Here is a 15,705-nt window from a genome sequence, read left to right as displayed (position 1 = left end):
GTGTGTGTGTGTGTGTGTGTGTGTGTGTGTGTGTGTGTGTGTGTGTGTGTTAAGAAATGCTTCCTAACCAGTAGTGGTTAGTCTATAAACAGATCAACTAAGGTTTCAGAGACAAACCAAAATTTTGTTAATTATCTAAGCTGAGCTTATATATGGCAGTTTACAAACAAATTATCAGTCTTTTGCAGATGCTCCTACTACCCTACAAAATATCGTATCTTTGGCAAAAAAATTTATATTGTTAATTTTGTATTACACTTATACCAAAGTATTTAAAACTAGAAAGGAAACACATAAGTGATTATCTAGTCCAACCCCTTTATTTTACATATGTGCCAAATTCCAGAGAAGTCTGAATGATTTCCCCAAGGTTAGCATGTAGCAGGACCACAATTCAAGTCTTCAGCTTCCAAATCCAGGGTTCTTTCCAGTATACTACACTGCCTCTCTTCACATATGCCACCCCTCCCAAACTATTAGCTTCTTGAGAAAAATGACCGTGCCTTATATAAACTTTGTATCTTCCCCTACCACGGGAGGGGCTTAATAAATATATGTTGAACTAGTTCCCAGTGACATATTATTTATGTACATATGTGTATATATAATATTATATTCTTTAAAATACACACACTTTTTTAATCTTTTCAGTGTCTTTTGTCTCTACATCAAAGACCTTTCCCATCTACAAAATGAACTCTCAGTTGTGACGAAGAAACTATTCTTTATTGCACCTGCCACCCTTCCCAGTTTCTAAGCTTCTCTGACATTTTTAAAACATAGTAACTTTTTGTAAAATGGGATAATTATGCCAGCACAGTGAATAGTGTGCCAGGCCTTAGAGTCAGGAAGATTCCTCTTCATGAGTTCAAATATGACCTCAGACACATTCTAGCTGTATGACCCTAGGCAAGTCACTTAACCCTGTTGGCCCCAGTTTCCTCATCTATAAAATGAGCTAAAATAGGAAATGGCTAACTACTCCAGTATCTTTGCCAAGAAAACTCCAAATGGGATCACGAAGAGTGGGACATGACTAAAAAAAGGACTAAATAACAATAAAGTCTAAATACAGTAACAGAAGAAAGGATAAATTCAGACATTGCAGTCTTTCTACTCTTTTAAGGCACCATTATTTTGTTAGAAACTGGCAAAATATGCCTTGTCATTCTTCTTCACAGACAGTATGTATGGCTAGTATTTGTTTTACGTAAATTCCCTTGATGAACTCCATGAATCCAGGATATCATCAGCATGGATGCCACCTCTACCAGTGCCATGTCTTTTTAGAATTCACTCAGAGGAGATCTAGCCACTGTGCTAGAGGCTTGTCTCTTTATCTTTTAGTTTACATAAAAAAAAATTTAATTGTTACTCCCTTTGTACTATAGCAGTACTACAGAAAGACCCTACCTTTCTGGACAAAGAAATATGAAGTAATAAATTTTCATCAATAATGTCAATTTCCCAAATAGAAATTGGCCATTTCCTGGTTGATTCTCAAAATCTGACTATGCCTTTTGTTCAGACCCAAAAAGTCCCTCTTGCAAAATCTTAAGGTTCTCAGAATATTCCTTTTTCACTGGTTTCACGTTATAAGACTTAATAGAGCCTTCATTGGTCTTATGAAGCTCATTTTAAGACATCTTGATTATAAAACATAGATTTATTTTGGTACTTACTTTTTTATTTTATTTTATTTTTATTTTTATTTTTTGGCTAGGCAGTGGGGTTAAGTGACTTGCCCAGGGTCACACAGCTAGTGAGTATTATGCGTCTGAGGCCGGATTTGAACTCAGGTCTTCCTGACTTCAGGGCTGGTGCTCTATCCACTGCGCCACCTAGCTGCCCGTACTTTTTTTTTTTTTTAAACTCAAAAGTTCAAAGAAAAAAAGTTGACTCCCAGTTAGCTTCCTTTGTTTCACAGATTTATAGAGACATAGCGACAACAATAGGAAAAAAAAATGCTTTCTATATCGGATATACTGTATACACATACATAACAAATACACACACAGAGATGCATTGATTCTTTGAATTGTTCAACTTTTTTAAATAAGAGCTATCTGTATTTACGGTATTAAAAGTGTTTGCTCAATGTAGAGCAAGCACATACCCTGGACTGGTTAGTTTGTGTCTAGATCAAGTCGTCTATGGATAGATTTTAGGAGGAATGGGGGGAAAATATTCATATACATTTTTGGTAAATTCAAACTAAAATTTAGCTCTTTTGTATTTAAAAACAGTATTATTCTGATGAGAGTTCATAGGCTTCACCAAACCAACAAAAAGGGGTTTAAGACACCAAAAAAGTTAAGAACTCCTGGTCTAGAGTATTGTATCTCGATCCAAGCAGTGCATTTTCAAAAGAATATTGAGAAGCTGAAGGAGAATCTTTAAAGGAGTGGAAAAAAGATAGCTAGGGGCCTCAAGACCATGCCATATAAGAATATTCAGTAAGAGTGACTTTGAGTGAATAAGTCATTTTGACTATTATAAATATCCAAATTAACTCTAAAGAACAAATATAAAGAAAGATGCTATCTGCATCCAGAAAAGGAACTGATATAGAATCATATATAGAAATATATATATGTGTGTGTGTGTATATATATATATATGTCTAATGGTCTCATCTCTCGGGCAAAAGGGGTGTGGGTAGGGAAGAAAAAAATGAAATTTACATGATAATTTTTATGTATTTAAAAGGAATAGCAAGTCATATATAACAGATTTGCAGTTTCATGTACCATCATCTTTTTTATTATACTGTGTTATGGAAATGCTTGTTTTATTCCATAAATTAAAAACAAAATAATTTTTTAAAAAAAGAATAATCAGTTGAAAGAACAGTATGTTTAGGCTAAAGTAGGACAAGAAGATTTGATGATTTGGTGAATTAGGATGTAATCTCTTTCTTCAAATATTTGAGAAAGATGGAAGGATTGAACATGATCTCAGAACCCAAATTGGACACAATAGCTGAAAGAAGCATATTTGGGCTTGACATGTAGAAAATTTTCCTTACAATTAGATCTAAAATTGGAGTGAACTAGCTTATAAAATGTAGGGGCTTCCCCCTTGCTAGAGGTTTTCAGCCACTAATGGGAAAAAACCTTGTTGGTAATGTTGTAAAAGAGAATCTCATACAAATACAGGTTGGATTAGATGGCCTTTCTAACGCTGAGATTCTCTGACAAAGCTAAGCTTGCCTTTTGGTTTGGGTTGGTTTTTAATTCAGTCTTTTTTACTCCAGAACCTTAAATTATATTAAGCTAGAATGGAGTGCTTTCTAGTAAATGTTTCTTTCCTAAATACATAGTCTTAAATAGAGCAAAAAAGTAAGAGCCAGGGCTTGGCACTTCCTAATAAACATGCCAGAGGGAGGTTGATGAAATTAGGCCAAGAAACCTAGCAGCCTAACTCCTGGGCATAGCTCCATTGCTGTGACCTCAAAAGTTGTCACTTCTTGCTTTCCCTGTTCCTGTGACTCCAGTCAGGCAGTAGGTGTATCATGGGAGATGCCACTCACTTTTCTTCCATTCTTGGCAGGGAGGGCATTGACCCTGACAGTGCCAAACTTGGAATCTTTATTAAACTGTTATGTTTTTATCTGGCCAAACTCAGAAAATTCTGAAGGTAGTTTGAGTCACCAAAGGAAAAACTAAGATTCTACTTATGGTTTTGGAGTTCTGACTTGAACTAGGAATGAACTCCTAAAGACGACTATTCTTAGTTTATTCCCAGATTGCAGACAGGAAGCACTGGGAATGAAAGGCAATAAAGTGCACATTGCATGCACACGTCAAATGTAGTTAAAGGTGCCCTGTTTTCTGTCCAATACTACACCTTAGAGCCAGCTACTTTGTGATTAGTTTTGTTCTTTTTTGTATGTTTCAAATAATTACATACAGGACATTGGACCCAGTAAAACTAGCAAGGCTAATGAGCCCTCCAGTGATTGACTAAAGTATATTAACTTAGCATGTAAAGCACTGGAGAATTGAAGGCAGGTGTTTATTCTGACTTCATTGCCTCCCATATTCCTTCCCCAGTATGCCTCTTTCTGTACCTGTCCTGTATCTGTCTCTGTTCTTTATTTTTACCAAATGCGTGAAATCCATTCACGAGAACTGAGTTTACCTTCTGTGCCAGGTACCAGCTTGTGTGTGGTGACACAGGAACTTAACTCATGTTAGGTTTATGACACAGGAAGCTGGAAAGTATGTGTAATGTTTAAATGTGTTTATTATCCAGTCACTTAAGGGACGGGAACATTGAATGGGTATTGCACCATAGCATTTGAAATTAATGGCATAAATCTTCATTTTCATTTAGTAGATTTAAACTGTGCCTTTTTTTAAAATCACAGTTAATACACTGATTTTTGTTCATGCTTTGTTCGCTACTTGCTTTTGGGGTCTCAAACAGGAACGTGCTATGTGCTATTAATTGGATTACTTTTCTATTTTTGTTGTTGTTAAGGGTGCATAAAAGTCTATTTGAGCTTCTTTTTAAGTTTGGAGGTGGGGGGGAGGAACTTAACTAGCCCCATCTTTGTTTCCTAAGTGAAACCCTTATTGATACAAAAACTGTATTGACACATGGTTTTGTTTCTCTTTTCTGATATCTCTGCCTCTTCCCCTCTCTGTTATTAAAGGAAGAAATGCCCCTGGAAAGCCAATGAGAGAGGTTAGTGAGATTCAGGCTCACTGCCATGGCTTCTTGTCTGTCACATCCTGCTTTCTGTGTTTGGCATTTGTGCCATAACTGTGCATGTGTGTTTGTGTGACCAAGCGCATTCCTCACTGTGCTTCTCACCAAAAGACATTTGGTGCCTCTGAACTTTCAGTCCATAAGGAACCTTCTGGAAGCGTTCGCCACAGTTGCCATCACCAGGAAGATGGCGGGAGAGAGGAGGAAACTTTAAATGACAACCCTTTGAGGTCCACAGGTTGGAATCGTAATATTTGTCTTTGCTGCTCTCACAGATTGAACATAAGAGATGACTCAAAGCACATCTAGCCTCAGACTTTTTTTTTTTAATAAACTAATAATGGAACTTCATTCTGGGCACAGACCTCTAGCTTTTTGAGCCAGAGTTGTGCTGTTGGTGCTGTTCCCCTCTTACTGGTTCATGTACTGTTTCCCTTTCAGGGGCAGAAAGTGAACCCTTTAGAAACTGAAGATCAAAAGGTGTCATGTATTTTACGCTAAGCTCTACTGAATCAGTGCCACTACTTTCCATGGAATGATTCATAACTTGGAGTATAAATTAAGGAATGAAGAGGAAGGTATTTGATGTCAGACATGTTCAGATGTGCATAAAAATGGATTTGAGCATTTGATGAGTTATTTTTTAATCCCTGTAAATGAGAATAAGGTTATAATGCACAGCATTATCATTCTGTGTGGTCTTGGGGTTTCCATTGCAGCTGCTCTGAGTCTTGCCATACATTTTGTGAAAGATGAATTATAGTACCCAGTCAAGAGACTATTGAAGGAGAAGGTGTTTAGAGACTACCGGTCTGCTGTTTAACATAGTATTTTTTCCTTACTAAGGGTTTACAATAAATGAGGCAAGAAGTGACATGCTGTAAAGGATGCTTCCCTCCCTCCCCCCAACTATACCTATAGGCTGAGAGGGAAAAACCTTTTGTATAAACTTATTTGAGGAAATACTAATTTTTTGGTCATTCCAGAAATGCTGTATATGTAATTCTAATTAAATATAACCCCCTCAAAAAATTGATTTATTATAACCAGTATTTTCAATTGTGTCAAAGCCAATGCTCACATCTAGGATATATGGAGTGATTTTATGGAGGGAGTAAAAAGAAGGAATAGATTCTAACTTAGAAAGACTAAGGAAGTCTGAATTGGTCGAACTTTAAAATGCCAGTTCAAATTATATGCCACATATAGCTACTATTACTTCTTCAAATTGAGTTACATGGAGGACTCACAAACATAAAACTCTATTTATCTTCTGAGCTTTTTTTCCCTTAAGGCCAACAAATGTAATTAAGGTGATAGCAAGGATTTAGTGGGAATGGATCTTCCCTCTTTGCCTGAACTCCCTTCCCAAGGGCCACTTCCCCACCACCCAAAAGGCTCCATCATAATAGTGTTACGCCGAAGAGTTTTGGTGTATTTGTTTACTTTTGCAAAAAGAAAGGCACAGGTCCAATAACCGAAGTAGCACATGTCAAATCTGGAGTGACCAGACAGAACCCAATCATTAGAACAGAATCCATCAGATTCTTACTATGCACAATTCAGTTTGCTGGGTGCTGGAAGTGGAGTCTAAAACTGAACATATGACTCTTCCCCCTGAATCTGGGCCCAGGCACTTCCTAGCCAATGGCACTGACATCCTCAAAGTGACCCAGGCACATGAATAGAATCATTTGTTTGTGTGAAGATTAAAGGGTCCCCAAGCATTCTTAACAGATTGCTTCTCCAGACCCTTTGTATGACCATGCTGATGCAGGTTACATGAAACAGAGATATGTTCTTTACATCTGGACATAATGGAGTAATAGTAATCCGTTATGCTGGTGTTCAGTAATGCCTGCATAAGAAGTGATAGTACATTAGACAATTCACCTTTATAAAGGTGATTTGAAATGCCTGTCAGTGTAGGGTGATACAACACTACAGTTCACACAAATATATAATTGACTTTTGAAATAATATTCTATGCTATTAGGATGCTTATGAATGAAAAACCTCCCTAATATTTTCAGAAAGCCAAGAAACCAAGTTACTGTGACAGATTATAAACGGGAAATAGCTCATCTGGACAATCAACCAGACTTGTCAGAGATTAAATGATAAGTAGAGGAAGATATGCAGTATTCAGACATTGCTCTGGCAATCTGAATATCATTCATTTAGTGGCAAATTTTATTTTTGTGAAAAGTTGACGTATTGAATTGAGATTTAGTCACTGGCTTTTTGCCAGAAAGTCTCAATTCTAGTGAATTGAGAATTCACATGAAAAACAGCCTCCTCTGGCATTTATGGTATATGAAAGACTAAATATGTCACTATTAGCACCAAACTGGAAAAGCAGGGAGCTGACCTAATATAATAAAAAGTTCAACATATGTTATGTTTGTGTTCAACAATACCTACTTAAGAGTCGATTAAACTAACACCTTCTGTAGATGTATTTTTGCATCAGTTTATGCCTAAAGCTGATTGCAAAGGTCTGAATAATGACTTCTGTTCATTGCCTAGTATGATAATGGCATGAGATTTTTATTTTACCTTTATAAAAATCTGTCAGGTGAAATAAATGACATCATTAATGCTACAATCACATATATGGTATAATTTGGAAGCAAGATATAAATCTGTTATGTCACATTACAATAGACTTTTTGCTCTAGGTGGATTTGGGTCTGTATCTTCTGGGCAGCATTTTCTCAAAGATAAGGATTTTTTCCTTGCTTCAGTGCAAATTCCCTTTATGCCTCCAAGTCTGTTAAGTTGAAAGACCTGGCCTATGACATAGGTCAGTACGTAAAAATATAGAATCATGGGAGCTGGAAGGAACCTAACAGGCCATTTTTCCAACCCCTTTTTTCAAATGAGGAAACAGGGTCCTAGAAAGGTTAAGAGCATTACTGAAGGCTCCACACTGGGGATGTCTGAAAATGGCCGAATTTTCTTTGAAATCATAAAAGTGATCACAGAGGTCATGTGTAAAAATATATCAGGAACATTAGCACATCTGATACAGAGCACAGTAATGAGCATCCAAACTTTAGTGGAGCCATATTAACTTCTTTTAAGGATAATGAGCTGCCATTTCAAATGGCATGCTATAATTATGGATTATGTCCATATTTATTCCATGCTATTATTTGGAATAAAGATGTTTTCTTATCAGTTATTTAAAATTTAACCATTTATAGTGACTGAAGATCATTGCAGGGATATAGGGCCACTGTTTGCCTATATATAAAATGCAATGTCTTTACTGTCTTTACTTTTGAGCTACTGCCTACATCATAAAGCACACCTGCCCAAATGAATACTTCTTAGTTGCTGCGAACTCAAAGACCAGGACTAGAATAAACTCAATATTAAGCGATTTCCTTTCCCTCAAGATGTTGCTTGTTTCTGTAGTTTGCAGTATATGTCAAAGGCCCCTAATGCACTGAAATCTAGTAAAGGTAATAAGAAATGTATTAAATTTCACATGCAAGAGTCAGGTTATAAGAATCTTATGTTTTGCATTCCCCTTTGTAGGGATAGTTTTCTAAATAACAGTTAAAGTGATAACCAAGTAAATGTCTATAATCACTGCGTTCTTTTTATCTGTGAATGGGTTATCCACAAATAAGATTGTTCAGGAGTATATAGCAGAGCTGGGAAACAATCAAAAATAATGTCGGGGAGCACCCGGGAGCCCAGTGGCACCAGTTGACATTTACTCCGATCTCCAGGGAGCAGCAAATGGTCTATTGTGTTTACCTGTGATTTTTATAACTTAGAGCATAAGGCTATTGAAATGGGCACTAGGAGGTTGCCAAGCCATTGGTCATATTCATGAAATAGTGCACATGCCTTGCCGGAAGTGTTTCATTTACAATCTCCACCAAAAATAAAAGTGGTTTCAAAAATGTAATTATTCTGCATAGCAAGTTCAAAGAGATTTGCTAACTCTGTAACATTGTTGTAAATGGTTAAATGGTACTAAATTTTTAATAAGCCTCAACTTGAGTAGGTCCCATCAACAGTTCCTTGTTCCACGAAGTCTCCCAAATCCTGGTTCCATTTTGTTTTCTAAAAATATGTCTAGGGATATCTATTGAAATAAATTCTAGACTAGTCTATATATTCTGTTATGGTCTGCACTTAAATTTTGTTGAACTATTTTATTATGGGAATATATAAAATAGATATATTCTGGGCTAGTAACTCAGTAAAGCATTCATAATTCAGAAGTCAGGTGGATAATTTACTGAGATCAAAAAATGAAAGGTTAACTATATAAAAAAATGAGATGCCTATTAAGAAGCAAGCTATAATTTTCTCAGGTAACATTACCTAGAATTTAAAATTTTTCAAAGCCTGTAAATGAATATACACTGCCATCTCAGTGAATAATACCGTTCTTCAGATTTCTTGTTATGGGACAGATTATTGATACCATCATGTTATAATCAAATCATTCCTGTAACTTCTACTTGAATAAGATCTGAAATAAAGCTACATAATGTCAAATTCCATGTTATAGTGTTTCATGTTATCACTAGTCTCCAGTGTAATTAGACATTAAAAAATGATCTCCATCTTGAAAGTTTCCAATTTAAATATTTATACTATACAGAAAAGATAATTTCAGGTGTTTATTTTTGCTCTCAAATAAGATAACCAAGGAAAGAAATTCTTTCAGCCTCACCAGCAAAAGCCCCCTAAAGTAGATTTCATGCTTAGGTAGTTAACTAAAAACTTAAGTTATTCTAGTCACCAGTTGCAAAGATGAAATACTTAATGGAAAAATGTTACAAATTTGCTTTAGAGCTAGGAGCTGACCTCCAAATCTGGAATCTAGATTTTCTTCTCACCAAAGCATTGGTTCCCAACTCATGTCCAAATACTCATGTCACTAAGTAACAGGAGTGTTTTGAAGGATCCTCTGGAAAGACTCAAATAGGAAGCTAAGCAAAGTTAGCCAAGATACATTCTGGGTCACATAAGAGCAGGAGGAAACTCTCCCTAATGGCCAGTGGACTCTTTTCCCCTCCTTGGAGTGCATGCATGGATTCAGAACTGGAGCAAGTATGGAGGCAGCTGAGAAACCCACTATTATTCCCATCAGGTAATACTTTGGATGTCCTTTCAAAACATTATGATAGGAAAACTCTAACTTGCAGGAATCATAAGAGCACAGTGTGTTTGTGCAGTTTTGGAAAGAATTATGCTTTAAGTCAGTCCCCATGGCAACCTATCACTTCTTAAGTCCTGAAATGTAGTATTTGAAAATTTTCCATTTGAACTTTGTTCTAATAATGCTAACTTAATGTCACATTTATACTAACAGGTGTGTAATGTCTATAATGTGGCTTTGCTTCTTACTGGCAATTGGTAGAGACCAAACTGTAAGCAGCTTCTGTGTTGTCTGCACACACACACACAAACAAAAAAAAATACATGGATGATCTCCAGATTGCTTGATGTCAATGTGCTGGATTCTTACATCATTTGAAAGCATTTCTTTCTCTTTACCTTTGTTTTTCAGGACACAATGTAGGAAACCTTTTCCACATGGCAGATGATTTGGGCAGAGCGATGGAAACCTTAGTTACAGTCATGACTGATGAAGAAAGGTTAGAATAGATGTTTTACAACTCCTGATGTCCCGCATGGTTTTTATAATATTCATACAACAAAGAGGATTAGACCGTAAGAGTTTACAAGAAAAAAAATCTATATTTTTGTGAAGGGTAGTGGTACTATACTGTAGATTTCAGTAGTTTCCTAAGTCTGTTATTGTTTTGTTAACAATGGCAGGTATTACACGTCTATGCAATTGTACAAAAAAGTTGTAAGAAAACTACATGTAAAATCTTGATAGCTAAATAACTTGCCATTTCTTTATATGGAACGCATTTCGGGTTGTTTAAAAAAATTTATAACAGTTATAAAGAAAGATTGTAAACTACAGTGTGCTTTATAAAAAAATGTTGTTTATAAAAATCCCTAAAAACAAACAAACAAAAAAAAAACCTTTGAGGCAGTGCATTGTTTTGCATCCTTTTAGCTCTCTGTCCATATAAGAGATTCATGTTTTGTGTTCTTTTTCCTTGCATATTAAAGAGAGTAGATCCAGTAATAGCACCAACATGACTGCTTTACCTTGCTTTTTTTTTTTTATTGTTGTCTGGGTGGGACTAGCCAAGGGTTTTTCATATATGTATATGTGTGTGTATTATATATTTCATATATAATAGATATACACACATATACTTTATTGGGGAAAAAAACTGAACTTTCCAGTTCAATGATGTTCCCACCACTTTGTAAGTAAAAGACAGCTGCTTACAGCTGCCCTGGCTGATGTGCCTAGACTAAGATGGGTTTTCATGGGACCCTGGAGCTGGGAGGAGACTCCCACATTAAGTTATTGCCCAGGGCTCCAGGTGCTAATTCAAGCTTTTCCCACTGACAACTCAACACTAAAGGTTTGGTTTTTGGTTTTTTTGGTTTGTTTTTTTTTAAGAACATGTGAGTACATAGGACTTACTCTACCAGGTGAATACATTGATTAATATAGTCCACATTCTGGCCCTGGAGATGCCACAGTTCATTTAATGATCCCTCCTCAAAAGGAAGGCAAAACATCATGATGCACTTCTTTCCACCACAGTAAGTTACAATAAGACAGGAGGTGGGTCTACCGGACAGAAATTCTTAGCTGTTCCCTACTAGTGAGCAGACTATACAGTTTGAAGCTAAGGATTGGATTATTTGCAGATATACGTAAATACTTCCCTAATTACTGCACTGTGTACTCCCCTAGAGGTCAAGCCATGGTGGTGCTTTCAACATCTTCCCATTGCAAATGAGGTCTAAGAAGCTCCAGTTCTTAGTGGAAAGTAATCCTGTGGAAATTCTGAATTAGTTCAGTCAATCCTTTCCAATGGGCAATTGCGAAAGCAGCCACATGGCAATGAGGAAAATGTTCCTAATCAATTGAGACACCCAAATCATCTGTCTTTTCCTCCCTTGCCAGTCTCTGCAAATAATACCGCACAAGTAAGGATGACTTGCAGCTGGGAAGAGAGAAGACAGATTAAATTGTTTAAAATAAATAAATAATCCCAGAGGAAAAAGAGGACTGGTAGTAGAAGCTTTAGTATTTTTATGTCATTTTACTAGTCTATGATTTTATCATTCAGTAAATAGGAACTCAATGTGCGACCCATTAATTTTGCAAATCTGTTACCTCTTATATGAAGTGTAACTAATCTTGGGAGAGTGGGTTTTGTTCGTTATTTTTAATGATAATTAACATCCAACATGGCTTGTCATGCTATTTCTACCTCACTTTGGTTTTGTGGTGTTCCTGACAATTATGTACAGATGATTTCACATCATCACCACTTGTCCATTGTGTGAACTGATCTCTTCATTTTAAGTCTATTTTTTTTCTTTTTACAGAAAACCCAAAGCTCAACTATCAAGTTAAATTACAATTCATTTTTGTCTCATTTTCCTTCTCATTGATGGCCTGAGACCATATATTTGACTTGGGCCTCCCCTCTATCCTCCTCCACCCCCAGGAAAGTTAATTTAAAAAAATTTTTTAGGAAAGGGTTTCATTACTTTCTGATAAGTTTGAGTTTCTTTCTAAAAATCAGAGGCAAAGGGATTGCACGGTTTTGTTTTCATCTTTTTTTTGTGTTCTCTTTTAGACATTAGTTTTGGAGTGTGTCAAAATATTTAAATAAAAGTTGAAAGCTTTATTGCTGCTTTTTAAGCATAATTTGGACATTACTTCATGTTCCTTATAACCACAGAGTATTAAACTGTAAAACATAATCAATGTAACTGAAACACAAACATCATATGGCATGTGACATCATTGTTATCCAGTACTGCTTTCTTACTTGGGTACCATGATATATTGTGTTTTAACACCAACACTGTAACATTTATTAATTATTTTTTTAAAATCTCAGTTTTAATGCATTTTCACGACATATCAGATTTCACCAAATATATGCCTTACTATTGTATTATATACTGCTTTACTGTGTATCTCAATAAAGCACGCAATTATGTTATAAAAAAAAATTTCATTTAAGCATGGTATCTTTTGTGGAGGTTTGGGATATGCTCGGGAAAACTGTGATTCTGTCTCACTCATTTTGCAGCTCATTTTTTCTCCGCAGAATCTTATAATTATAAATGGTTTGGAACTTGAGTAGGGAGCAGTGTAGGAGAAGAGCTTTCAGAGATTGACTTACTGTCTCAAAATGATTTTGACATGAGCTAAGAAAATTACTAAACCTAACCTACCTATAGTTCAGCCATTGGTACCCCTTCCAATGACATAAGTGCAAAGAGCATAAAAATTTATGGAAAGCGTGTTCCAGCAAAACCCTAAATTACTTGCTCCATTAAACAATCCCCAAATCCCCAATACTAACATTAAATTACCTGGCAGCATCTACTTTTTCTCTTGTTCATTTGCCATGGAACTCTCCCTGCCCACCTTAGCTAGAGGAGAAGGACACTGTTCTTCTTGAAGGAAGGAAGCAAAGCTGGCAGTCAAGTAATAGGAAGTCCAGAATACCAGAATACCATGGAAACAGGAAGGGGAAAAAATGGAATGAAGTGGCTAATTCTTATTTTTTAAATAAATATTCAAGCTTCCAAAAGAATATGCAAAGAATGTTATTTCAACAGTATGGTTAAAATCATGCTGATGATTTTCCCAATGTGGAAATTTCCTCCACAAATGAAGATCTCTGCCCATTCATCAATTAAACAATCAACAAATATTTATTAAATGCCTATCTTATAGTCATGCACTGTCCTTTAGGATTGAGTGGCTAATTCTTGAACATGCCTGGATGAACAAAGTGAAAGTTAGTGGTACAGATCATCATACGCTAGCTCCTTCCACTTCTCGTTTCCATTTGTGTCTCTGAAGAGGAGGAAGTTAGACTTCTGTGGCAACTCTGAGTGCTTTGGCTGCAGACTGATATTTATTCTCTGAACCTAGTGTTTGCCAATCCAAGAGTTGGAATTTTGGAGCCATTTGTTTCAAAAATCACAGATTTAGAGCTGGAAGGGATTTCAGGGGTCATCTAGGTCAAGCCTTTTGTTTTACAGAGTAGGAAGTTGAGACCCAGGGTGATGAAAGGTAGTGAGTGGCAGAGGCAGCATTTAAACCCAAATCTTCCAACTCTCGAGCTAGGACTTTTCCCACTATGCCAAATCCTCAGTACCTTTAAGAACTTTATAGAGGTTTATTTGGAGTGTATGTATACCATTACAGAGAGGGAGCAGGACTATATGAAGGACTGAATCAATCTTAGCCTAGATATTTGGAAAAGAAAAGAGACTTATTAAGAGGATGAGAAGTATTGATAAGTACAGGCAAAGGCCGGACAAACTTTCTGGAAAGCTCTCATATAAATGTTCTGGCAAGCACTGACCCAATGGTGCAAGCCTACCTGTCATAAAAAGATAGGATTGGAAAAAAGGTCACCTCAGTTCAAACCCTTGACGGTGGGAGTAGTGTCTAGTTGATTCATGCAAGTGGTCATCCAGCTCCTGCTGAAGTAATTACACTAATGGAGAACTCAGTACCCACATGAGGCGGCCTATTTCCGTTTACCAACAGCTCTGATCATTGGTCCTTTCGTCCTTACTGTTAGAAAGAAAAAAAAAAACCTACAAAATTCACCTGAACCCAAGCCTCCTATAGTTTTGTTCCTCCAAGTGATGATAATTGCCAACATACTTGTGTATAAACAGGAGCTTATTAATATATATGTAGATGTAGATATATGTTTATATATATACAAATATGTATGTACAAATATATACATACAAATACATATTTGTATGTATATAGACACTTGTATACACATTTTTCTTATCTAATCAACCTCCTTTATTGGAATATTACCGAATGAAACAACCAGATAGGGAGGAAAATCAACCAACTAACTGAAAGTCAGTGAAAAATCTCAAATGAACCTAACCAGTCTTTATCTACTAGAAGCTTTTAGCCTTCCCTGTATTGCTTCAAACTGACACCATGTAAGTGTCTGGGAGAGTAGAATCTTTGGGCATATAAAATATGTGCATTTATAAAAAGTAATATTAAAAGAAGTCCATCCCAGGGCTCTGCTGCATATTGTAGCCTTAGCAACCACTTTCTTTATCTAACCCTACTCTTGATCCTATTTACCAGTTCATTTCACATACTCTAATTGTGTTAAGGAAGAGATTTTTTTAAAAAATATTTTCCTGATATCTTCATGAACATAACTGTCACTTCCAAATGTCTTCAGTCTTTTTCTGTCCTGTTCCCAATAGAAAACCCTCTCCAGGGAGTATAGCTAAGCAACACTCATCAACATAGGGACCGCTAAATGTCCGATTCTCTACCTATAATCAATTCAACATGCATTACAAAAAAAAATTTTTCCCTGACCTCAGTGAACTCGCATTCTCCACTGAGGGGAGAGTTGTGCTTTGCCATGAGTTTGCTAGAGTCAAGATTAGTCTTAAAATGTTGACTTCGTGAAGCAAGCAACAAATGTTTAGTCAAAGGCAGGGTTACAGTGTCTTTCTGAGTGGCTACTCCCTCTGAAGTTTTTGTATGCAAAGACAACATTTTGAACCAATTCAGATCTGTGGGGAAATGCCCAAAGAACATGTGTGAACATGCATACATATATGTACATACATACATACATAGACACACACACACACACACACAGACAAATACAATCTCCCAGGTTTGAAATAGCCAGCATATGTGTGTGTGTGTGTGTGTGTTATGTGTACTTGGCAACTGCATTCATCAAATAATTAAGGCCACCTCAATGCATCTAAGACAGCCATCTTTGGCTCTGAAAAGGAGTAGACTTTCTCCTCAACAGTTTGGCAGAGGTAGGAGTGGAAGGAATAATTACAGTCAGTAATTAAAATAGATCCAAGTGT

General features: G+C 36.3%; 1 protein-coding gene across 4 annotated transcripts in view; it reads left to right on the top strand.

Annotated features, from left to right (window-relative positions):
• The window catches only part of DMD (dystrophin), a 2,133,690-nt gene extending 2,120,900 nt beyond the window's left edge, over nucleotides 1-12,790 (top strand). For 3 of the 4 annotated variants that reach the window (XM_027841994.1, XM_027841966.1, XM_027841985.1), the window contains 2 exons: nucleotides 4,661-4,692; nucleotides 10,259-10,367. In XM_027841994.1, coding sequence (XP_027697795.1) covers nucleotides 4,661-4,692; nucleotides 10,259-10,270 — 44 coding nt within the window. In that variant the 3' untranslated portion in view covers nucleotides 10,271-10,367. Of the gene's footprint in view, nucleotides 1-4,660; nucleotides 4,693-10,258 lie in introns of all 4 variants that reach the window. The other variant, XM_027841976.1, reaches the window with a different exon arrangement.
• The last annotated feature ends 2,915 nt before the right edge of the window (nucleotides 12,791-15,705 follow it).

Source organism: Vombatus ursinus, unplaced genomic scaffold, assembly GCF_900497805.2.
Source record: "Vombatus ursinus unplaced genomic scaffold, bare-nosed wombat genome assembly UNPS02004827.1, whole genome shotgun sequence".
NCBI classification, from domain to species: Eukaryota; Metazoa; Chordata; class Mammalia; order Diprotodontia; family Vombatidae; genus Vombatus; species Vombatus ursinus.
This window is presented reverse-complemented; position numbering and strand designations above follow the sequence as displayed.